This window comes from Schistocerca piceifrons, chromosome 3, assembly GCF_021461385.2.
Source record: "Schistocerca piceifrons isolate TAMUIC-IGC-003096 chromosome 3, iqSchPice1.1, whole genome shotgun sequence".
NCBI lineage: Eukaryota > Metazoa > Arthropoda > Insecta > Orthoptera > Acrididae > Schistocerca > Schistocerca piceifrons.
The window spans coordinates 876,292,943-876,319,772 of NC_060140.1; the positions used below are offsets into that span (position 1 = coordinate 876,292,943).

General features: G+C 44.4%; 1 protein-coding gene across 1 annotated transcript in view; it reads left to right on the forward strand.

The window, feature by feature from the left end:
- Positions 1-26,830, forward strand: part of LOC124789143 (facilitated trehalose transporter Tret1-like) — a 167,620-nt gene that overhangs the window by 94,692 nt on the left and 46,098 nt on the right. The window contains exon 3 of the mRNA XM_047256436.1: positions 13,248-13,416. Coding sequence (XP_047112392.1) covers positions 13,248-13,416 — 169 coding nt within the window. The remainder of the gene's footprint in view (positions 1-13,247; positions 13,417-26,830) is intronic.

Consider the following 26,830-nt stretch of genomic DNA (forward strand, 5'->3'; position numbering starts at 1 on the left):
CAACACGCCTTCCAACACGGACGTCCCGTATTCCCCTAAGAAAACGTTAGTATGGTACTGAATGGCATCTGGAAATGGTCGAGACACTACTACGCCAACGCTCGGCTGTCGGGATATCGCTTTCAGAGAACCTGAATACCGGTAAAATAGAGTATACCACCCATAAGTTACGTAGCTTGCGGTCACAAGCGAGCCACGGAGGCCATCCGGAACGCATCTGCAGCGCGGAGACAACGGTACTCGCGTGTCAAGGTGACGGGCGAGTGGACAGAGCTGGTGAACCAGTTTGAGCAGCGTACCCGTACGCTCAGATGTGGCTTGGCGTGCAGCCTGCGTCGCCGACACACCGCACCACGCTGTCTGCACTTTGAACGGTGACATTTACAGCGTTCTTCCTGTCAAACGAGACACTCGTTACTGTCTTGCTATAACGTCTGAGTTTACTCACTTGCTGCGAGTTCTCGCGAAGTCAGGAATCGTATGGGCCAGCTTTCGCGCTCAGAGTGTTTCTGTAAAATTCTTCAGGACTGTAGACAGTGTCATTTTGCAAAATACTGAACCTAAGTTTCGCCCACTACTGTAAGTGACCATCAGGTTGTTTAGTGCTATTGAGCCAATGCAATTTCAACTATAACATACTGTTTTCATTTCTGTCGCTACAGTTCCTTATCGAAGTAAGGTTCTTTCGACTGGATACCACTTCGGCGACTTGCTCGCCCTTAACCCATCCCTGTTATCCTACCAGGGAAAGAGGATCTACGGTGTAACGTGGAATCCGAACCACGTGTCATTCCTGGCATGTTTTCAAATCACCGAGAGGGAAAGGCTAGCGTAAAGGTAGACTGAAAAATGCTCTGTCTGAGCGAGATTCGATCCCGCGACCTCACGGTCCCCAGGCTCTCGCTTCAGCGCTATACCAGCAAGCCTGACAGTCTTACCAGAAACTCTTCTTTGAATATTTTCTACTTCCTCCATCACTCCTACCTGGCAGTAGAACCAGACTTCGCAGAACACTATATCAGTCTGACGAGTGTTTTGCACGTTATCTTCTTCGTGGGTGGTCTACGTCACCTCAGACTTCTTGCAGTGGATTTAAATCCGGCACCTGCCTTTTTTTTTTTTAGCCCTGGATTACTAAACCCAAGTAAAATTTACGATTTCAGTCTGTACGAATTTGCGGTTCCTGCCAGTATGGTAATGTCAATATAGGGTGTAAAACACGACATTTTGTATGTCACACACCACTGGACACCTTGCAATTGTAATTAACAAGTGCACAAACTGTAAATCATGACTTACTTTCAATAAAATGTGGAGTAGTAAACTTTACAATTGTTTAGTAACAATGTAACATTTCCGCCCTTTAGAGTTATAGGGTTAAGATCACTTACGTGGTCCTCCCACTTTACAGCGATCGTTACCCATACTCCCACATATTTCAAGAATGTGACAGTTTCCAGCTATAGTTCAGCAAACGTGTTCTCGAACAATAACGGACCTTTTCGTCTATTTATGCACAGTCAATTACATTAATTTAGCGTATGTTGACGGTCAACCGCCAGTCGCTGCACTAGGCTTCTTCGTGTTGTGTATGAGGCGGAACTCTGAGCCCCACGGAAAAAGGGATGACCCGGCTGAGTCACGCAATTTGACTCAGTTTGATCACGAGGTGTGGCCATTAATTGCACGCGTTGATCACGTAGACTGACGTGAGGATCAATGAACTATACTTGGCCGGATGTATCTGAAACATCTTAGGTAATTAGAAAGTTAGTAAACAGGAATACAATTAAATACTTCGCTTTAATTCAGCATCAGCCGTGAACGTCGATCTTGACTGTACAATAATATTTACAATTGCAGTTGTAGACTAAACTGCCAATACTTTACAATTGTTATTGCTTCACAAATATAGATCAATTGTCAATGCATAAACTGTACGTGGCGCCTGACTAGGTCGTAGCTACTGACTTAGCTGAAGGCTATGCTAACTAGCGTCTCTGCAGTTGAGATCTCTGAAGCTATAACAAGTGAACCATTCCTATTAAAGTCGGCTGTAGAACTGGCCAGTGCGCCAGCTTGTCTCGTAAGACCAGCCGAGCGGCGGCGCTCGGTCTGCCAGCTTCGACAGTGGCGACTCGCGGGTCCGATGTGTACTGACGGACCGCGGCCCATTTGAATCCCACAGCCTAGCAAGTGTTGTGCCTTGCGGTGACACCACACTTCGCATTTCTTCTTGCACATTACTACAGTTTTCTAGTGTTCCGATGTCTCTAAAGGGTGTTTCCGTAAGAGCGTGTAAAACCTGAACAGGACATAGAGAATGCTCCACTGAACAGTTAGGGGTGGAGAACCTGGGTTGGAGAAGCCAGCTTAAGTAGATAATAGAAATAAAACAACATTACTGTGTAGTTTTTTTATTTACATTAGTTAACGGTTAACTGCAAATACCGTAACTGACATAATGAAAGTACGATTTGTTCTGGGTCTTACAAAATGTGCTGAAACTGACGGCCATCAACCTCAGTGCAAGTCTGACATCGACGAACAAAATTCTGACACCCTGACAAATATCCCTGGTGTGGTTCTCATATTGCCAGGTCCACTGTTTCTTCTTTCTGGTGAACCAGTCTCTTGCATTCGTCAATCGAGGTGTATAAACACGTCGTGACGGTTGATGCCTCTTAGGAAATAGTTCCCTGTACAGCCTTTCAGAAGCGAGGCCATATCAACGTACCTCCCCATACACAAGGTTCATGTCAGTGAGTTCTGCGAAACTGTACCGGTACTGCTCCATCGTATTGTACTGTACGTCTCTGAACAACACTGAGGAATGGCTGGGGCTGTCGTTGATTCATAGCACGTTGTCATGGGACAATGTAAATACAGCAGAGCCACCTTATGGACGAGAAAAGTAAACAAAAACTGCATCTTGACTTCCTAGTAATCAGTCTTGTACATTCTTTACTTCTTACAAGGACATGTAAATAAACAGCACAGTACGTGTTAACGTGTACGCATGTTAGTTGAAACTGAGCTACAAAACAGTAATGCTAGACAAAGCGGTTAACATATTTACTTCCATATCTTGTTAAGCTGACTTCTCCGACCCCAGTTTCCCTAGCTCAAATTCTCCGGTGGAAAATTCTCTAACTCCTGTTACATTTTTGCATGCTCTTACAAAAACACCCTGTATATACCACACCATCATCGGCGAACAGCCTCATTGAGTTTCCGACATCTACCAGTTTCAGTTTGCCTATGTAAGGACTTTCAGTGGCAACAAGAATATGAGTTTCAATATTCCTCGTAATTATTATAGAATTTAAAAATTTAAGATGCTTTCAGAATCTACTCATTAAGACATATAAACTTCCGGTACAAATTTAAAAGAATAAGGAATATATTTCGGTAGAAGCTGTTTGTCTTGAGGCAGCGTAACTGATGGCGCGCAGTCAGTATTTGAGAATGACAGCACTTAACGACTGCCAACAAACTTTACACATAATTTCAACCCTTTACAAAACTTTTTCCCGCCGACACTCTTCATAAGATGAATGGGCAAAAAAATTTTCGCTTACTACATTTTCGCGGTCCATGCAGTCTAACTTCAGTATAAGGCATGACATTCTGATTTATTACGTCTTCACTACAGACTGCATTCGCAACACAAATGGTTCAAATGGCTCTGAGCACTATGGAACTTAACATCTGAGGTCATGAGTCCCCTAGAACTTAGAACTAGTTAAACCTAACTAACCTAAGGACATCACACACATCCATGCCCGAGGCAGGATTCGAACCTGCGACCGTAGCGGTCGCGCAGTTCCGGACTGTAGCGCCTAGAACCGCTTGGCCACCCCGGCCGGCTACGTAGTATACATGCAGTGCGTAACGGCTATAAGCGCAGATATTTTTAAATGTGGTACTTTAGTATGTACACACATCATTGTGTTCGTGTTTCCTCTCTGTATCTAACAGAATTCCCGCAGACACGTCACATAATTTACCACCCGACTTTTCCACACACTCGGAACTGCACCACTGTGTAGACTAACCGTTTTGCGTCCACATGTCAAACTTCAACACTTAACCTGCTCCCAGTGGAAAATAAGGATTAGTGGCTTGCTCTTGCCATATGTACTTGAAGGTACTAGCCAACCTAAAAACGTACTACTCCTAACAGCTAGATTCATCAGCCTGTAAATGAAGTGTATACTGATGTATTAGTAATAGTAGTAGTACTGTTGTCCAGCACACTATTCTGTCACCCATTAATTTTTTTGAACTCTCTCTAATATATAGGGTTGGAACTTTAATAGTGGCAACTATTCATTTACAGCTCGTACAAAGTAGATTTGTGTTTCAAAGTTCTACTGACCTTGAAAGTATTCACCAGCATTTTGTACAACCCGCTGCCAGTGATGTCGAAGTCGTAGGATACTCTTAGCAGTGCCAGTTGTGTTGACAGTTCGACCGGCGCGGTCTATTGCCCAACTAATTTGAAGCAGTTCTGGAACAAATGCTGTGAAGTGTTTCGTTCAGTTTAGAAATCGAGAAAAAAAAAGTTCAAACGCACGCACACGCACGAGGGAAGACTCGAACCTCCGCCGGGATCAGCCGCACAGTCCATGACTGCAGCGCCCCAGAACGCTCGGCTAATCCCGCGCGGCCAGGGGAGTGCAGTAGGTGGTATAGCACTTAGCAGCCCCCATCAGTCAAACAAATCAGTAACAGCTTGCACTGTACGTGCTTGAGCATTGTTCTGCAAAATGGTCGGGTCCTGCAGAAAGTGTCATCACTTCTGTCTCTATGCTGTACATTTTTTGGAACACAACCTACGACCAGCTTAGAGGCAGAAGTGATGACACTTTGTGCGTGACCTGGCCATCATTTTGCAGGACCATGCTCAAGCACTTACAGTGCAAGCTGTTACTGATTTGTTTGACTGATGGGGCTGCTAAGTGTTGTACCATCTACTGAACTTCTTTAACTTAAGCTTTTGTGAGTTCAACTCGATTTCTAAACTGAAGGAGACACTTCAAGGCATTCGCTTCGGAACTGCTACTAATTGGTCAGGCAATTGACCGCGCCGCTTTAACTGTCAACACAACTGGCACTGCTAAGAGCGTCCTACGACTTCCACATCGCTGGCAACGGGTTATAAACAATGCTGGTGACGACTCTGAAGGTCAGTAAAACTTTGTACGAGCTGTAAATAAATAGTTGTCACTATTAAAGTGCCAACCCTCGTGTGTATATGTATATAAGGAATCCCTTTATGAAAGTTTCTTTGATGACAGCTCCTCCACCCATTAGCTGCCCTATCTACTACAAGGCTTCAGCGGTATCTTAACATCCGCTAAATCACGGAATATTCAACTTTGTAATCCGCAACTGCAGAACAGCTATCGCTACAACGAACCTGACTCCGAAAACTCTCGCGTCTGAGAAGATTATGTCCGTTTAGGATTGTTGGAAACTGCCAGTAACACTCAGCCTCCCGGTCCCACCATATCCACCTTCTTCCCGTCACGCCATCCAAGACCGTATCCCCTACTTCCTGAGTCAAGAGCAACTCCCATAGTAACTTGAAAATTTGAAGCCCTTCATCCAACCAGCACTGTGACTGCAGCACGATTGGCTAGTTTCCTTCCCATTGTAGTTGGCTTAGCCCTCTATGGATAAAAGCCACCCTATACTCAGTGTTATCACCTAGCAAAACCGCTAGTAACCTAATTTTGCCAACTAATCCACCAGTAAAGTATCTGTGGCATAATGGGAAACGCGATGAATACTAACTGAATTAAGAATTAGCCCCGAAACCTCAGCGAAGTATCCATCGTGTACTGAAAATTTTCCCAAATACCACAGTGCATTCTGATTCGGGGAAAATATGCTCCATCTTTTAAATCTGCTAACATAGGGAGTATCTTAGGTCCCACATGCTTCAAACCACATCAGTATCAATGATTCCAGTGGTTTCTCGCACCACAGTCAATGCATGTGAAATTACTTTCCGGATTTACCCATCGAATAGTTACTCGTCCAACAATTTGGCCCTACCGGCTTGGAAAAGTAAAGTTACAGGTTTACTACGCAGTAGAAGAAGAGATAATTCACATATTATATCATCCCGTTACGCTATACACTACCTTTAGCAAGATAAAAATAAAGTTTAAGAAGGCAGACATTAATTGATCGTCCACCAGTAACAACATTCCTCCTCTCGGTACTTGCAGAACCACACAACTTATGCCACCCACGTCTTAGCATTGGCTGCTTTCGTCGCTCACAATAACTTTTTTAGTGTGAACACATAGCAGGACAACACACTGTCGTGTGCAATTGAACCCCAGCCCCCTATTTCGCTTGCTATAGGTAGAACCACGCAGTTTTGTGATGACTGAAATGATACTCCATACAGCACAGACTATATGACGCCTGATGAAAAACGCCCAAGGCGGTTTTCTACACAACCAGGTAAAATCTAATGAACTACGGGAACAAACGAGAGTTTCCAATATCTGTGAAAAGGTAAGAAACTTCAGTTTCTCATCAGTTGGAGGCAAGAATATTATTTCCGATCAGTATTAGAGAACAGACTAATGCCTGTGAACCAGGATATACACAACAGTACTGTGTTCATAAGACATTTCATTCATCATTGCTGTACTGAATTTTTCGCCGCATAGAGGTCGAGAATATCTGTATACGTCTTGACCCATTAGTGTTTCCGTTGGTTAATTAACTGTGGATTCTTCAGACTTTCATAGACTTGACGTCTTTGCATTAAGACAGTGAACAACTCTTGTACGACACATTTACGGCACTTAGTGCCATGTCTGCGTAAGCAGAAGAAACTAACGATCAAAGTCCGAAAACGATTTGTTGGACTGTTCAATTAACCAAAAAACTTCTCCAAGTATAACACCAACACAAAACAGTGATCCGTCTTCGAGTCACAACTATATACCAGAAAAAGATATAAGACAAGTGAAATAATTTCCTACTAGTCTCCGGCAGAGACTTCTCCGATATTCCAAGCCTAATCCAGAGATCAGCGAGAAGATCCAAGCCGGGCTGGCAGCTATCCGAGTCTGCTGGCGGTCGATGAACTGCCGATGTGCGGCCGAGCGCCGGCCTTTATAGCGCTTCGGCGGATGAGTACCTCGGAACTATTTTCCATCACGAGGTTTGACCTGTGAAAATAGTTCCGGGATCTGTAGCGACCTCTTCCTTATGTTTATGTGGGCCGGTAGTGGCCCCTGGTGGCCGCTGGTATCTTTGCTGTGGTGGTGTTGTTGCTGTGGCCGTTCATCAATATTGCCTGTCGGTAGTGTAGTGCTACGGTGTGCCTGCGAGGCGGGTAACCCGCGACTGCAGGCTGTCAGTTTGGTTGCTGATACTCTAGGCGCCGTGATGTCTGCTGGAGAAGGCTACAGTACTGAGGGTCAGTCCTCCCCAACGCCAAGAGAGAATCCCGGCACTAAGAGGGATAAACTTCGCTTTCTCCAGAAGTGATACAACTTTTCACTCAACTTCTTGAAGAACAATTGTTAAGTTTGCAAGTCGGGTTGCACATGGTATAATTAATGCGTAATTAATCTCACACCCAGGCATAATACTCTGAGATATGCAGGGCTATGATTTTAAATGAAAATACTAATAGTAATGATTTTTGAGGACATCATATTCGCCGTTGACTGTAGAAATTCTTTATTTCACAATTGCAATTTCGGCTTTCATGCCATCATCAAGTGGTAGTTTTGCTTCAGAACATCCGACACGTGTACATGTTATTGTCCGAACTGAACATTTTAACTAGGAGAATACAGCAAGACTAAACGAGCCCAAAGCTTCGTACATCGACCACTTTATAATGGCCTTAAGACCGAAATTGCAATTGTGAAATCGATAATTTCTACAGTTAGTGGCGAATATGATATCCTTTAAAATAATTCAACGTGACTGTGAATCCGAACCGCGATATGTTAAATAATAACTCATTTAGAATAAAATCCTTTTGGGTTTTAGGCCGCAATATTTTGAAAAATAAGACAACCATAACAATAAATGTTGCGACCGTATTTGCAGCGATCGTCTTCAGAGCAACTACAAGAGAATCACCTCAGAGACGACCGAAGGTCGGTTTATATTGTTGCCTTCGGTTTTAAAGTAATGAGGCCTCATTCTTAAAAGAACATTATTTAAATTCACGTTGGCCGTGGAAGATTAACCACTAATACTGAATTTGCTTGTCTTAATTTAAGTGGTTCACTGCTAGCCGTTTTTTTCTTGGTATATTTCTAATTTTCTAAAGTTGACAGCTGATAAAACGCTTGAGCATCATGGAGCCGAACGACAATTAAAAACTATCGCTAGGACGGAAGGACAGAACTGTTCTGATTACAGAGATGATCCCGCCTCCCTGGCGGTGGCCTTCTCCTCCCTCAGTAAAACTAATTCCTTTCCGCGGTTTTTATAGGCAGATGTAGCAAATTTTATAACTTATTTTGTCAGTAGGTTTAATAAAAACGAAATATTGGTGTGAAATGTTAGTTAAATAATTGATGAAAACTGTTGTACACAACAAATTAAATGTGCCATTGTTGTAGATAAATTATGAACTTTCTGAAAAATTGAAAGTACAACAAAATCTATATATGGCAGCCTCTATGTAATGGTTTTAGTACAGTGTATAACAAAGAACCGCTTGCATTCGCTCTTTATGAATTATTATTAATACGTCAATTATTAACGAGGAATTGTTATTATTTGAACTTTACTTTGAATTTCCTTCCTTTGGACGAAGTAAACTCATTGATTATGTCACTGAAGTCAAGTTTAGTAGCTGTGTAGTGTTCTATCGACAAGACATCTGAATTTGACTATCTGCTTTCACCTTTACTCGACCTTGGCTCAAATGGCTTTGAGCACTATGGGGCTTAACATCTGTGGTCATCAGTCCCCTAGAACTTAGAACTACTTAAACCTAACTAACCTAAGGACATCACACACATCCATGCCCGAGGCAGGATTCGAACCTGCTACCGTAGCGGTCACGCGCTTCCAGACTGAAGCGCCTACTCGACCTTAACTAGTTTTTTTTTTTTAAAAAAAATCTTGAATCAGCTGAAACAGAATTCACAAGATGCTGCAGTCATTGGCATTGTCAGAGACATTCTCATAGCTACATCGTTGTTTGAATAAACATGTTTTAACGAAACTTCAAAATATCCAAATTAGAAGCCTTGTCTATGACCTTGATCACCTCTTGCATCTGGATATTGACCACAGTTATTTCGTTAACTAGCTCCACTGTACCAATATCTGCTATAACAAGCGTCTATATCTACATGGCTGTTCTGCAAATAGCACTTAATTCCCTGGCAGAGTATTGATCGTACCACCTTCACACTAATTCTCTATTATTACACTCTCGAATACCACGCGAAAAAAAAAAACACAAATTAGGTGCACATTCTTCAAGATAAAAAGCTGTACACTACAGCAACAACAAAATACCTAATACTTAAGTAAGGCCCACTTCCAGTGGCCTTATGACACCAGATACTCGAGAAACGTAGCCGATGACCAACGACAGAGTACACGTTACTTACCCCAGCGTTCAACTTAGATCAACAGAATAGATGCAGCGACTAACAACTCCCGTAACATAGCAATCAGCGACAGAAAGCAATTTCTTGAATTCTTTATTTACGTAGCAGAATATACCAATCGATACTTGGAAGCAGCAACTGGCTGAAGGTGTAACTAAATTACGTATCCCCTTCACATTCCTTTTTCTTGCTTGTTTGCAGCACCGTCGTGCTCGCTCTAGTTCTGAGTCGGCAGAAATCGGAAGCCTTTGTTCAGATACCATTTGCTTCAGCAGCTGCTAGAACAATGTAACTAACAAGCAGCAAGAACCCAGTTGTTGAACAAGAACATGCTGTGTAGGTCGCAGTAGTGTGGACCAAGCGGACTGTTGCCACGTAAACCTTGTTAACGGCTACTTGGACGAAATTACATTGTAGAAGCGATACTGCGACAAAAATGTGTGCGTATTCCTAAGGGATCAAACTGTTGAGGGCATCGGTCCCTTGACTTACACACTACTCAAACTAACTTTCGCTAAGGACAACACACACACCCGTGCCCGTGGAGGACTTGAACCTTCGGCGGGAGGGGCCGTGCCATTCGTGACATGGCGTCTTTAATCGCGCGGCGATACTGTGACAACAGCGTGCTCTCACTGTCACGATCTGGTCCAGAGAAAGGATTCTAGCAGACATCAAGTTAATTCTCTGAGAGTCTTTCTTTCTCGTTTCTTTTTTAGCTCGGTCAGTTTTTGCGCCACTGCGACAGTAGATCCTGCAGAAGAGTCACTAAATAACTATCCTTTCAAGCGCGAGGCTAACAAAAGCAGCCACTTAGTAACGGGCGGGTAATATGGGACAAACAAAAAGCTCACAACAGTACTCAGTTTCAATAATTTTATCGTATACCTACGATCTTTCAGTATTTACATTTATCTATTATGTCACTTGTCTTGGATTCGTCATAACCTACACTATCTGAACACACCTTTTAATGGACATTAATATGGGTTAGTTCCACTCATCGACTTTATGATGGATTGAACTCGTTTGGGACGCTTTCAGTGAGGTATCTGAATACACCTGAGGAGAAATTGCAGCCCATTCTTCCTCAAGGGCTAAAACTAGAGGAGGTTTTGCTGGAGAGAAGTGGACGTTCTAACTCATCCTAAAGATATTCCATTGGGTTTATATTGGAATTCTGGGAAGGCAATCCCATTTTAGGAATGTTGTCGTCCACAAGATGTGACAGCGTGCACTGTCGTACTGATACGAACAACCATCGTTTCGAAAATGTTCCTCTACTGTACATAGTACACTGTGGCGTAAAATAAGCCCATATCCTTCCGGATACAGTAACACTACCTCGTCTGTAAGTCACTGTTGGCGGGTAGGGTTCTCCATGAATTCGCCAAACCCAGAAGCTTTGATCTTTTTGCCAGAGGTTATAGCGTGATTCATGACTCCAAATAGCTTGTTTCCAGCCATCCACTAACCAGCGGCATGGGCACTGACTATAGAAATGTATGGTTTATTAGGAGTTGCTCGACCATTGTATCCCATTCTTTTTAAATGGCACTGTTATTGTACTATCTGAACTGCCGGTAGCACTCTGAAACTCACGAGCGAATCCTTCCGCAGATTTCATGCACTTTCTAGTAATCACCATCAGCAATGCTCGAGTGTTCCTGTCCGTCAATACATGAGGTGTGCCTGGTCTTTCTTTAGTTGCGGCTGCACCTTCACGTTACCACTTCACAATCACATCACCAGAAATCTACTTCGGCAGCTTTAGAAGGGTCGCAATGTCCCTGATGGATCTGTTACTCGGGTGACATCTTATGACTAGTCAAAGTTCTACGTAACTGAGCTGTCCTGTCCGACTCATCCTGCTGTTTCTGCTTCTCTATTGAGAACACAACACTCCGTCCCTCTTTTTATACTGGCAGGTCTATCTCTCGTGACATATAGTGCTCAATTATGCATTACACAGCCGTACTCGGACACTTTTGATCAGAGAGGGAATGCGAGATTTGCTTTGTACGGATGTTGTAATGTTTCACGACTGAGCGCTACAGTTGTTGCTGCACAGTAACTGCGGCTGCCTGCAAGGGCGCCCATAGGGCAGTTTTTAGTGGTGGGTCCAAACCTAAAGGTATGGAGCATTTTTAATACGAGGGGTATTCAATAAGTAATGCAACACATTTTCTTCTCGGCCAATTTCGGTTGAAAAAGTGTGGAATTTGTTGTGGGATATCATGGAAAATTTCTGCTTCATCCCCTATAGTTCCAAGAGGTTCCGACAGGTGGCGGCGCTTTGTGTAACCTTCAATATGGCGTCTGTACAGGATGTGCGTTCGAAACAAGGAGCTGCCAGTGAGTTTCTTCCGGCGGAAAACCAGAGTATGATATTTATAGACGCTTCCATAATGTCTACGGAGACCTACCAGTGAACAAAAGCACGGTGAGTCGTTGGGCGAGGCGTCTGTAACCATCACAAGAAGGAGTGGAAAACTGTCCGACGTCCCGCGTGCCGGCTGGCGGCACACAGCTGTGACTTCTGCAGTGCTGGAACGTGCGGACACCCTCATTGGCGGTTCTCGAATGAATTTCTCCTTCTCCACGACAACGCAAGAACTCACACAAGTCTGCGCATCCGAGAGGAGCTCACAATACTTCATTGGACTGTTCTTCCTCAATATCTTCAGCCCGGATCTCGCACCTTCCTGTTTGGCCCAATGAAGGGTGCACTCCGCAGAAATCAGTACGTGGACGATAAGTAGGTTACTGATGCAGAAAGACGTTGGCTCCGGCGTCGACGAGTAGAATGATACCGTGCCGGACAACAGGCCGTCCCAGTAATGTGGCTAAGCCCGCCCGGTTGGCCGTGCGGTCTAACGCACGGCTTCCCGGGCGGGCAGGAGCGCCTGGTCCCTGGCACGAATCCGCCTGGAGGATTTGTGTCGAGGTCCGGTGAACCGGCCAGTCTGTGGATGGTTTTTAGGCGGTTTTCCATCTGCCTCGGCGAATGCGGGCTTGTTCCCCTTATTCCGCTCAGCTACACTATGTCGGCGATTGTTGCGCAAACAAGTTCTCCACGTACGCGTACACCACTATTACTCTACCACGCAAATATAGGGGTTATACTCGTCTGGTGTGAGACGTTCCCGGGGGGCTCGACCGGGGGCTGAACTGCACAATAACCCTGGGTTCGGTGTGGGGTGTCGGAGAGGTGAAGTGGACTGCGGTGGTCGTCGTGGGGTTGTGGACCACTGCGGGGACGGAGCCTCTCCGTCGTTTCTAGGTCCCCAGTTAACATACAATACAATAGAAGGTGGTTAAGGCCACTGCATTGATCAGACATTATGTTCATAAATAGGGTTCTGTAGCCAAAAGAATGCAGAATAATGAGGTGAATTGGAATCCTGAATAAAATCAACCTGCTTTCAGAAAAAAAAAGTATTGCATTAGTTAATGAACGTCCCTCGTATTCTGGAAGACTTGTGGCGTCTTGTAATTGGCCATAAAAAGTTTCAGCTCAGACCCTATTACAAACCTGCGTAATAGCGACTGTTCCTTAAAGAAAACACCTGGCTAGAGCCCGCCCGCCCGCTGACGGCGCACTGTCGTGTTGTGTCGGCACAGGCGCGCGCTGCTGGTGGCGGGGCTGCCGTTCTTGCCGGCGTGGCTGGCGACGGCGTGGGCGGCGCAGCACGCCTCGGTGGCCGGCCTGTGCGCCGGCAGGGCCATCGCCGGCGCCGCCATGGGCGCCGTCTTCACCGCGCTGCCCGTCTACGTCACCGAGATAGCACAGGTAAGGCAGGAGCGCCACCCGCTCTAGCGGCCACGGCCACTGCTCCAATCGTTAACGACGCAATACATGTTTCATTTGATATTTCCTACCTTCCGTTCTCCGGCGCCCACTGCGTCCCGCTAAAAACAATGCCACCTATGGGCACTTGAAATACAGGGTGATTCAAAAAGAATACCACAACTTTAGAAATTTAAAACTCTGCAACGACAAAAGGCAGAGCTAAGCACTATCTGTCGGCGAATTAAGGGAGCTATAAAGTTTCATTTAGTTGTACATTTGTTCGCTTGAGGCGCTGTTGACTAGGCGTCAGCGTCAGTTGATGCTAAGATGGCGACCGCTCAACAGAAAGCTTTTTGTGTTATTGAGTACGGCAGACGTGAATCGACGACAGTTGTTCAGCGTGCATTTCGAACGAAGTATGGTGTTAAACCTCCTGATAAGTGGTGTATTAAACGTTGGTATAAACAGTTTACAGAGAATGGGTGTTTGTGCAAAGGGAAAAGTTCTGGACGGCCGAGAACGAGTGATGAAAATGTAGCACGCATCCAGAAAGCATTTGTTCGCAGCCCAGGAAAATCGACTCGCAGAGCTAGCAGAGAGCTGCAAATTCCACAATCAACTGTATGGAGAGTCCTACGAAAAAGGTTAGTTATGAAACCTTATCGTCTGAAATTGGTTCAAGGCAGGCAGCCCGTGACAGAGCACTTCATCACTGGCCTCCAAGAAGCCCTGCTCTTACCCCCTGCGATTTTTTCTTATGGTGGTATGTTAAGGATATGGTGTTTCGGCCACCTCTCCCAGCCACCATTGATGATTTGAAACGAGAAATAACAGCAGCTATCCAAACTGTTACGCCTGATATGCTACAGAGAGTGTGGAACGAGTTGGAGTATCGGGTTGATATTGCTCGAGTGTCTGAAGGGGGCCATATTGAACATCTCTGAACTTGTTTTTGAGTGAAAAAAAAACCTTTTTAAATACACTTTGTAATGATGTATAACAGTAGGTTATATTATGTTTCTTTCATTAAATACACATTTTTAAAGTTGTGGTATTCTTTTTGAATCACCCTGTATACTAGACCGTTTGTCTGTGCGGGAAATCGTATACTGACCAGACAAGTCGCACTGTCAAGCTCGTTTTACACGAGTGATCTCTTGTCTCATTTGATCACGTTATGCGACAGTGGAAATGTAAATTGCACGAAACTAGCAAATTCTTATCAATTTTGGTTTGCTGATGACGCATATAACAATGAAAATTGAAACTTAACTCTGTAACAGAGTCGGTACTGCCGAACCATTAATTCCAGGATGATCGTCACTAATCCGAGATGCTGTGTACGGGATGGGTTGCAGAGTACCAGCAGTACAGCAGTCGTGGAAGGGCTCAGTTAACAAATACATTCTTTATTCGGTAAGGTGCTTGTAACCTCCCCCTCACTTATCGACCTTAATGACAGTGAAAAATTAAACCGCGTGTACCTAATGGAAATCTGGGAAAAGCAATCGTCGCCGAAGTCAATTTGTCGGTAAAGAGCGAGGAAAGGGATACATCTAAATGAAAGGAAAAATGCAAATGAAACTGGTGGAATTTAATTTTGAAAAGGGGTAAAGTTAATAAAGAAAGTAAATGTGCGGCCGTTACGTTAACAATTAACTAGCGGTAATTAGATATTTGAGATTTGGGGGAAATTACGGTCGCCAGTCCTAAGGACAATTACTATAGTAGCTGAAAAAGAAAGGTTCTTACATATATAATTAGCACTAGAAGCGTGCCAACTGAAGGTTGACACGTGCAGTGTGAAAACTGAAAGTTTGTCAGAAGTAATAAATTTCGCTATACTGTGACTTAATTTAGCAAAAGAATTAATAAAACCGGAAAATCGAAAGTTAATTTAGTGACTGAAGTTAATAGTGAGATCTCTTTCTGAAGCAAATCGAAATTCAGTAAAATACGGTTAGTCTTGGACTACCTCAACAATCATTTCAAAAGCTACTTGAATCTACGCGATTTAGAAATAAGTGATTTAACTTTGAACTTGAATTAAATGATTCTGAACAATTACCAATAGTAAAATTCAGTACGTACCAAGCTGAGCTGCAGTCACAGGTAACTAAAATACGGTAACAAAACTCGCACTCTTAATTTGTGCTTGTGCAATCTAAATATTGTAGCCAGCTATGAATACCTTAACTGAACTTTGAAATTAAAGCAGTGAAATCGAATGATGCTGGCGTTTGAATTTCAACGACACTCGGGTTCATCCCGGAAAAGGAAGGGACCCTGCTTGGTAATGCAATTGGTACAATGAGCAACAAAGGTTCATGCTAAGTTGCTGTAATTTTGTGATGCAACAATTTTAAAAGTTTGAAAAGCTGAGGTCTGCCATACAGTTCTAAAACTTTACGTGCTTCAGTCTTCCTTGTTGGCTGATTGAAGGTTTGAAGCCGTCGATCGAGGAGGTGGCGACAGTCACTCATTGTCGGCCGTCGCTGTTGCAGAAGCTGGATATTGGCGCGCCTTCTTCTCGACACGGTCACCAGACGAAACGGGCTCTTGATGTGCGCCAGCTAATGCTTCCCGTCCGCAACACCGTGTCAGAAACTATCATAGCAAGTCGAGCGCAATTACATACTGCCCAACCCCGAAAGCGCGGCAACTCGCGGGAGCGTCACACAACACACCTGCTCCACTGCACCACCCTCGCCAAACTCCCTCTGCTCTGCCCGCGCTCCACGCGGTAACACTACCAAAGATCCTAAACACTTTGGTTCTCCACACGACCTATCTATGTATTCGTTCGATAGCTTAGTTTTCCCTAGGCCAGACCCAGCGTATAAATACAAATAATATTTGCAAAACAAACCAATTATAAATCGACATAAATGCATATATAATATTCACAAAAGAAACCAATTATAAATCGACATAAATGCATATATATACAAATAGTGAAACAATTACAATATACAAAGACACAGAAATGTCATATCTTCAGGTAACAAAATAAGAAAAAAAAGTTATAGTACAATAGATGGAGATAGGAAGATATGCATTTCCGGCGTTACATGCTCGTACAGTAATCGATGGCGGCGACTCGATAGCGTGCGTTGACCTCCGAGCAGTGTGACTGCCTCAGCACAGCACGATGTGGTGCACGGACACTGGTAGGAGCGCTGGTCCAGCAGAGTTGCAGTGGCTGGTGTTGGCCTAAAGAAGTGATCGTGACGTCAGGCGGCAGCAGGCAGAGGGCATGCATGTGCTGGCCAGCTGACTTGCTCCAGCAGTCGGTCATGCACATAGTGTGCTGGCACACAGACTCCAAAGACCCCGACACCAGTTGGAGACCTCCAGAGACCACACGAAGCCTCCTAGGGCGTGGCACCCTCTTGATGGCTCTAGCTCAAAATCCCAAATCATGAGGTCTAGCAGCGGCTAGTCGACCAGCCGCTAGAAGTGGCTAGACATAGAAAAAGCTGGTTGGTGTGCACAAGGGGTGGTCAGCTGGCGTGGGGTATGTCTCGAAGTCGATGGTACTCGGAGACAACATACCGCTAGAGTCTGAATGATGACTGTTTACAGTGGCTCTGCTCAACTTTGTTGTGACACGTCCTCCACCTTCATTCATGTAGGGGACCCAGGCAGCGCATTTTCAGGAAATTTAGCTTGCCACTGTGGCGGACTGGAATCTCGAACCATGCTGTTACATCACTATTCCAGCCCAAGTATCAGGACTGCACAGGCAACTAGCTTGCCTGCCTTGCCACAGGTGGTGAAATTTGGTCTGAGGGGTATTGCCACAACAGATGTGGCTTTTGTTTTGCAAATTCTTTCATTCACAAAGAAAAACAGAACAAACTTATTGCTAAAAAATGGTTCAAATGGTTCTAAGCACTATGAGACTTAACATCTGAGGTCGTCAGTCCGCTAGAACTTAGAACTACTTAAACCTAACTAACCTAAGGACATCACACACATCCATGCCCGAGGCAGGATTCGAACCTGCGACCGTAGCAGCAGCGTGGTTCCGCACTGAAGCACCTAGAACCGCTCGGCCACAGCGGCCGGCAAACTTATTGCTAACATATGTATCATTGCTACATATGTCAATTATGAAACAATGTAACAAAAATATTGTTCAATGCTCAGCTCACACCCGCTCATCACCTTACTTCAGTTAGTATGTGGGCAGAAATGATTCTAACTTGTTATTATGAAGTGATTTTTATACACGAGATGACAAAACTCATGGGGTACGGATATCTACATGTACGGATAGTGGTAGCATCCGTACACAAAGTAAAAAAGGGCAGTGCATTGCCGGAGCGTCATTTGTACTTATGTGATTCACTTGAAAAGGTTTCCCACCTGAACATGGCCACACGAGGTGAATTAACAGACTTTGAGTGTGGAATGGTAGTCGGAGCAAGACACATGGGGCACAACATATCGGAAATCGTCAGGCAATTCAATAATCCGAGATCCACAGTGTCAATGGTGTTTCGAGGATATCACATTTCAGGCATTACCTCTTAACATGACAATGCAGTGGCCGATGGCCTTCACTTAACGACCGACAGCAGTGGTGTTTGAATAGGATTGTCAGCGCTAACGGATAAGCAACACTGCGTGAAATAACCGCAGAGATCAATGTGGGACGTACTATGAACGTATCCGTTAGGACAGTCTGGCGAAATTTGGCGCTAATGGGCTATGGCAGCAGAAGAACGATGCACGTGTCTTTGCTCATAGCACGACATCGGCTGCTGCGCCTCTGCTAGGCTCATGGCCATATTGGATGGACCCTAGATGACTGGAAAACCGTGACCTGGTTAGATGAGTCCCTATTTCAGTTGGTAAGAGCTGATGTAGGCTTCGAGTGGGCACAGACCTCCACGAAGCCATGGACCTAGGTTGCCAACAAGGAACTGTGCAAGCTGGTGGTGGCTCCATAATGGTGTGGGCTTTGCTTAAGAGGAATGGACTGAGTCCTCTGGTCAAGCTGAACAGCTCATTGACTGGAAATGGCTATGTTGGCTACTTGGAGACCATTTGCTGCCATTCATGGACTTCATGTTTCCAATCAACAATGGAATTTTTATGGATGACAATGCGCCATGTCACCGAGTGACAGTTGTTCGCCACTGGTTTGAAGAACATTCTGGACAATTCGAGTGAATGATTTGACAACCCAGATCGCCCGACATGAATTACATTGAATATTTATGGGACATAAACGGGAGGTCAGTTCGTGCACAAATTCCTGCACCGACAACACTTTCGATATTGTGGACGGCTATAGAGGCAGCGTGGCTCAATGTTTCTGCAGGGGACTTCCAACGACTTGTGGAATCCATAACACGTCGAATTGGTGTACTACGCTGGTCAAAAGGTAGTTCGACAAGATATCCCATATCTTTGTCACCAAAGTGTATAAATCAGGAAAAATTTTGTAAAGAAAATGAATCGCGAAAGCGAACATGTAGGCATGTGAGGGGAAAGCTCTCACGATTGAGTGAATAGAAAGCCAAAGAGAATTTTTCGTTGGCCCGCAGCGCGGAGAGCCTGCCTGGAAACATTTTAAAAATGCTTGTTTCGATTTCTGAAGAAATAGGAGAGCACAAAATTGTAACTAGCCTATGAGTGAACTGTTGTCATGTTATGAAAAGCTCGGCTGCAACATGTCTCTGAAAATATTTTTCCTTTTTGCAATCCATTACTTCTTCCCTGAAAATTATGGAGACGTTTCTGAAAAATTTGATAAACAATTTCATTAGGACCTAGTAGTCGTGGAAAAGATGTATACAAGGAAGTGGCATCCTCCTATTTTGACATATGACTGGGAAGGTATTGCTAGGGATGCTGGTTATTAACTTATAATCGATAAGCCATGTGGAAATATGTAACTGATTTAGAGTTAGATAAGAAACTTCAGGTCAGAATACAGATAACAGTTATTATATCTTTCTGTTAACTGTGGCTCTTTTCGCCAAAGAAATGGAACAAGAACAGTGACATTAAGTCTCGTGTATGATGATATCTAGGAGGCAATCGTAGCCTCATATTATATGTGGTTTGTCTACAAAAACAGCATAATATTTCTTTGGTATCTTAGCCAGATCAAATTACTGGTCGAAGGTTAAATAATACCTACGCTCCTTAATGCCATCAAAAGTAATTGTTTCAGGTTACTACCCAACTGTGTTTTTACTCTGACTAGTAACTATTATTATTTTTAACCCATGACAGTATTTGCTATTGTGACAGTCAGTTATTAATAAGTAAATGGACACATTAACACCATCTATTAGAAAATACCGTGTACCTGAGATCGATTCTTGCATCCCTGGTACGTAGGAAATATATGCTCAGAATAAAGCCTGTCACTAAATCATCTATTACTAGGAACCTGCATTCTGTAGCTATGTTTCCTACGTTTGTAGGCAGACGGAACTGTATCTTTACACTTCTAGATCTGGCGCCTACAGCTCCCATGATCTTGTAGTTGGTGACATGTTAAGTGAGTACTTTCGTCTCTCACTTATCTCTTATATAAACCACTGATAACAACATTTGCAGCAGCACATGTATGGAGAATTATTGTAACCAGATATTTAGATATATTGGCTTGTAAAACCGATTGTTACATTTGTTACAATAAAGCTCATTCCGAATGTTAATCCTGTCGTTACATGGATGTTGTTGTCTCGGTAGCCAAGGCTACACCTGTTTCCTTTGCGCCTTTATTTACGGTTACCATATGAAATATTATCGTTATTATGCTTCTGCTGCTCGACTTTCCTATTCTCTGTTGAGTCTGGATCAAATCAGTCGAATCGAGGACTGTCCTAACCTCCTCTAAGTCGATTTAAGAGGCGTTTATTAATTTTTCACTGACTTCTCTAAGCAAATTAGCCTTTAGTATCTGCAACATGTCCCAATGACACAACGGCTCATCCTAATCCTATTTATGTATTCTTCAAAATACCTTAGCATACGTAGTTGGATGGTATGGAATGGCTCAGGATTAAAAATCTCCTGTGACAGCCACACGTTTATACTTGTGTACCAGTACCTAGAAAAGAAAGATCTTTCAAAATTATCATACGAGTGGCACACCTCAACTGTTTCAGTTGCTCGCGGGGCTGCGTACCCTTCCACAAAATTAACATTTTGCATGTCTGACCTTGAGTGTGACAGTGCACTCGAGAAAGCATAGTGAATACTACTGGGTGAACTGTTTCTTGACCAGTATAAATATCTGAAACTGTCTATGTTTTTAAAAAAACTTTCTTCCGGAAGAGGCCAGGCAAAATTCGGCGCAGCTCTCGCGTTATTCATCGATACGATTGATGTACGAGCAGTGGCATCAAAGTGAGAGGGGTTCTGTCAAAAAATGACAGATTCTGAACTGCAAATTGCTGAAAATTTATTGTTAATTTGAGTTGTCGCAGTTCTGTCTGAACATATTCACACCAAAAAAAGTTTTGCATTGCCTCGGTTCCGAGAGTTGCGGAACCCGTACAAACAAATGGTTCAAATGGCTCTGAGCACTATGGGACTTTACTTCTGAGGTCATCAGTCCCCTAGAACTTAGAACTACTTAAACCTAACTAACCTAAGGACATCACACACGTCCATGCCCGAGGCAGGATTCGAACCTGCGACCGTAGCGGTCGCGCGGTTCCAGACTGTAGCGCCTAGAACCGCTCGGTCACTTCGGCCGGCGAATCTGTACAGAAAATTGGAATAGAGATCAATATAAACATCATTTTCGCCCTTTTTATTGCTCATGAAAACTACACATTGCGTGTTGTACCACCATACAGCGAGACCTTCAGAGGTGGTGTATACACCTGTACCTCTAATACCCAGTACCACGTCCTCTTGTATTGATACATGCCTGTATTCGTCGTGGCATACTATCCACAAGTTCATCAAGCCACTGTTGGTCCAGATTGTCCCACCCCTCAACGGCGATTCGGAATAGATCCCTTAGAGTGGTTGATGAGTCGCGTCGTCCATAAAAAGCCCTTTTCAGTCTATCCCAGGCATGTTCGATAGGGTTCATGTATGTAGAAAATGCCGGACACTCTAGTCGAGCGATATCGTTATCCTGAAGAAAGTCATTCACAAGATGTGCACGAGGGGGGCGCGAATTGTCGTTCACGAAGACGACTGTATCGCCAATATGCTGCCTATATGGTTGCACTATCAGTTGGAGAATGGCACTCACGTATCGTACAGCCGTTACGGTGCCTTCCATGACCACCAGCGGTGTACGACGGCCCTACATAATGCCACCCCAAAACAGCAGGGAACCTCCACCTTGCTTCGCTCGCTGGACGCTTCAGCCTAACCGGGTTGCGTCTAAACACGTCTCCGACGGTTGTCTGTTCGAAGGCATTTGCGACATTCATCAGTGAAGAGAACGTAATGCCAATCCTGAGCGGTCCATTCGGCATGTTGTTGGGCCCATCTGTACCTCGCTGCATGGTGTCGTGGTTGCAAAGATGGACCTCGCCATGGACGTCGGGAGTGAAGTTGTGCATAATGTAGCCTATTGCGCACAGTTTGAGTCGTAACACGACGTCCTGCGACTGCACGAAAAGCATTATTCAACATAGTGGCGTCGCTATCAGGGCTCCTCCGAGCCATAATCCGTAGCTAACGGTCATCTACTGCAGTAGTAGCCCTTGGGCGGCCTGAGCGAGGCATGTCATCGACAGTTCCAGTCTCTCTGTATCTCCTCCATGTCCGAACAACATCGCTCTGGTTCACTCCGAGACGCCTGGACACTTCCCTTGTTGAGAGCCCTTCCTGGCACAAAGTAACAATGCGGACGCGATCGAACCGCGGTTTTGACCGTCTAGGCACGGTTGAACTAGAAACAGTACTAGCCGTGTACCTCCTTCCTGGTGGAATGACTGGAACTTATCGGCTGTCGGACCCCCTCCGTCTAATAGGCGCTGCTTATGCATAGTTGTTTACATCTTTGGACAGGTATAGTGATATCTGAACAGACAAAGGGACTGTGTCTGCGATACAAAATCAACAATCAACGTCTATCTTTAGAAGTTGTGGGAACCGGGGTGATGCAAAACTTTTTTTAATGTGTGTAGTTTATGTAGCTTCCACATTCATTAGAAAACACATTATTAAATTTTGTTACTGCTGATTGGAAACCGTTATCTCTGTTATAAGTATTTTCTTTGTAGAAGTTGAGGCAACAAATTCATCTGTGAGCCTCTTGCTCTGGCTTTAAACAGTTTGTGGGCGTCTTTTTCATGGTCTGCTGCTATACGACTGATTCGACCAGACAGATCTTGATCTGTTTTGGATAGTACAAATTGTGTTTGGTTTGTACCTGGTAGTCCATCCATTATTGTTTTTGTACCTCAGGCAAACCACCAACTAATTTAATTTCAATAATTTCAAACGATACGAGTGTTTGAGAAGATGGCAATGCGTCTTGCCTTTCACAAATTCCTGTAATCATCAGGTCTTTCATGTGTAACAAAGCCTCTTGCTTACCCATAACATTTTTATAGTACGTATTTGTACAGCTGAAATGTCACCTACCCCATTTAGCACTACAGACATTGTCCGTGCTAATACAACAGTTTTTTGGAATAACTGTGTTAAATTGTCTGTTATTGACTTGTATGAGTAACTGACTGATCTACTTTGGCACTGGATTCAACATCACTGTCATCGAAATGATCCATTTTCGTCTGATTAGTCCTGATTACTATCTTTATCATAACGTAAATACACTCCTGGAAATGGAAAAAAGAACACATTGACACCGGTGTGTCAGACCCACCATACTTGCTCCGGACACTGCGAGAGGGCTGTACAAGCAATGATCACACGCACGGCACAGCGGACACACCAGGAACCGCGGTGTTGGCCGTCGAATGGCGCTAGCTGCGCAGCATTTGTGCACCGCCGCCGTCAGTGTCAGCCAGTTTGCCGTGGCATACGGAGCTCCATCGCAGTCTTTCACACTGGTAGCATGCCGCGACAGCGTGGACGTGAACCGTATGTGCAGTTGACGGACTTTGAGCGAGGGCGTATAGTGGGCATGCGGGAGGCCGGGTGGACGTACCGCCGAATTGCTCAACACGTGGGGCGTGAGGTCTCCACAGTACATCGATGTTGTCGCCAGTGGTCGGCGGAAGGTGCACGTGCCCGTCGACCTGGGACCGGACCGCAGCGACGCACGGATGCACGCCAAGACCGTAGGATCCTACGCAGTGCCGTAGGGGACCGCACCGCCACTTCCCAGCAAATTAGGGACACTGTTGCTCCTGGGGTATCGGCGAGGACCATTCGCAACCGTCTCCATGAAGCTGGGCAACGGTCCCGCACACCGTTAGGCCGTCTTCCGCTCACGCCCCAACATCGTGCAGCCCGCCTCCAGTGGTGTCGCGACAGGCGTGAATGGAGGGACGAATGGAGACGTGTCGTCTTCAGCGATGAGAGTCGCTTCTGCCTTGGTGCCAATGATGGTCGTATGCGTGTTTGGCGCCGTGCAGGTGAGCGCCACAATCAGGACTGCATATGACCGAGGCACACAGGGCCAACACCCGGCATCATGGTGTGGGGAGCGATCTCCTACACTGGCCGTACACCACTGGTGATCGTCGAGGGGACACTGAATAGTGCACGGTACATCCAAACCGTCATCGAATCCATCGTTCTACCATTCCTAGACCGGCAAGGGAACTTGCTGTTCCAACAGGACAATGCACGTCCGCATGTATCCCGTGCCACCCAACGTGCTCTAGAAGGTGTAAGTCAACTACCCTGGCCAGCAAGATCTCCGGATCTGTCCCCCATTGAGCATGTTTGGGACTGGATGAAGCGTCGTCTCACGCGGTCTGCACGTCCAGCACGAACGCTGGTCCAACTGAGGCGCCAGGTGGAAATGGCATGGCAAGCCGTTCCACAGGACTACATCCAGCATCTCTACGATCGTCTCCATGGGAGAATAGCAGCCTGCATTGCTGCGAAAGGTGGATATACACTGTACTAGTGCCGACATTGTGCATACTCTGTTGCCTGTGTCTATGTGCCTGTGGTTCTGTCAGTGTGATCATGTGATGTATCTGACCCCAGGAATGTGTCAATAAAGTTTTCCCTTCCTGGGACAATGAATTCACGGTGTTCTTATTTCAATTTCCAGGAGTGTAGTTTGAAAAAAATTCGAAGTCTCTACGTCACTATAAATTTGACAATTATCAACCATTTTTAATCTTACTGACTGAAAAGACGATTAATATAATGGTGATAAAGTTAAAAAAAAAATTTAGCCGCATCTGTCCATCTTTTTCATGCAGTACGTACGCAAATTCATATTGCACCCAAAAATCTTTCTAAATATAGTCATTAACTACAAGAGAAAGCCTTTATCAGTCTCCACGCTCAATGTAAATTAGTTTTTAAAGAGCAGCTTGGTTGCAAACAGGATGGAATGAAATCTGTAAGATATTTTTTCAGCTTGCATTCATCGGCATTGACAGAAGTCATCTCCTCTAGGCGCAAAAGTTGCATCACATTGTTCTTCAAAATAGGTTTCGTTTGTAATCGGTTTCCACCCAAATGTTGCTTAGCAAGAAACAAAAAAGGCATCAATTAGAATTATAACAATAGAAATTGATTAAAAGTTTATTATTTCACTTTGTCCTGTCACTATTAAGCCAGTTTATAATTTATATCTTGTTATATATAATTACCTACAGTTAAATGAACTTAGCATAAAATATGAAAAATTAAAATAATCTAAAAAATATTGAGTATGTAAATTATTCACTATTATTCGCTGAATTGAAGTTCTATCTGTGTACTGCAGGTAAGTGAGAATCTAAGGTCTAAGAAAAAACTTTAGTGTATGTATTAGTGATAGGGTTGAATCCAATGAAAAATATCAAGTTTTACTTGATATAACTTTACCAGATTATTCATTAAATTATTCCAAGGCATCATAACAACGCAACAATATTCCACTGTCGAACACTGTCGGTGCCTATCTGTGTACAAGACATTAGTAAGGTGAATAATGGCCGATAATTCCTTTTAAAATTTACACTAAAGCCACAAGGAATCATAGTGGAGTGTGAGTTTAAAACTCACATTTATTACTGCTTGGAATATATCGATGTAGGGTATTATTCTTAATCAAGTTCCTGATTTATCATTTAAGTTGGTCTACTTCTTGGATGGAGCTGTGTTGCCTGCAGGACATAGTGCTTGGCTCACTGGATTCGCTAACACAGGGCTTAATCATGGGCAGACTACTAGTGGAATAATGTAGGTAAGCTTTCATGCCAGTGAATTAAACGCTGGCAGCGATTTCTTGGATCTCTTTGTTAATTGCAGATGTTTTCTACAGTGTGAGGTGCATGCAGAGTAGGCTTCCTGGTGGCCTTCAGTATGATGACGTAATGGTTTACTGTATCTACATCTACTTCCATACTCCGCAAGCCACCTGACGGTGTGTGGCGGAGGGTACCTTGAGTACCTCTACCGGTTCTCCCTTCTGTTCCAGTTTCCTATTGCTCGTGGAAAGAAAGACTGTCGGTATGCCTCTGTGTGGGCTCTAATCTCTCTGATTTTATCCTCATGGCCTCTTAGCGAGATATACGTAGGAGGGAGTAATATACTGCTGGACTCCTCGGTGAAGGTATGTTCTCGAAACTTCAACAAAAGCCCGTACCGAGCTACTCAGCGTCTCTCTTGCAGAGTCTTCCACTGGAGTTTATCTTTCATCTCCGTAACACTTTCGCGATTACTAAATGATCCTGTAATGAAGCGCGCTGCTCTCCGTTGGATCTTCTCTATCTCTTCTATCAACCCTATCTGGTACGGATCCCACACCAGTCAGCAGTATTCAAGCAGTGGGCGAACAAGTGTACTGTAACCTACTTCCTTTGTTTTCGGACTGCATTTCCTCATGACTGTTCCAATGAATCTCAGTCTGGCGTCTGCTCTACGGACGATTAATTTTATATGGTCATTCCATTTTAAATCACTCCTAATAACTACTCCCAGATAATTTATGGAATTAATTCCTTCCAGTTGCTGACCTGCTATATTGCAGCTAAATGATTCTTTGTTTCTATGTATTCGCAGCACATTACAGTTCTCTACACTGAGATTCAATTGCCATTCGCTGCACCATGCGTCAATTCGTTGCAGATCCTCCTGCATTTCAGTACAATAACTATTGGGCTCTTCATGATGGCAGTCTAGCTGTCAGGGGGGCAGAGCTTGAGTACTCTTGATGAGTGGAGCTGTGTTGCCTGCAGGACGACGTGCGCAGCCTGTTGGGTTCGCCAATTCACGGATTCAACACTGTTGGCCTACCAGTTATATTGAAGCTGGTCCTTCTAGACAATGAAGCATA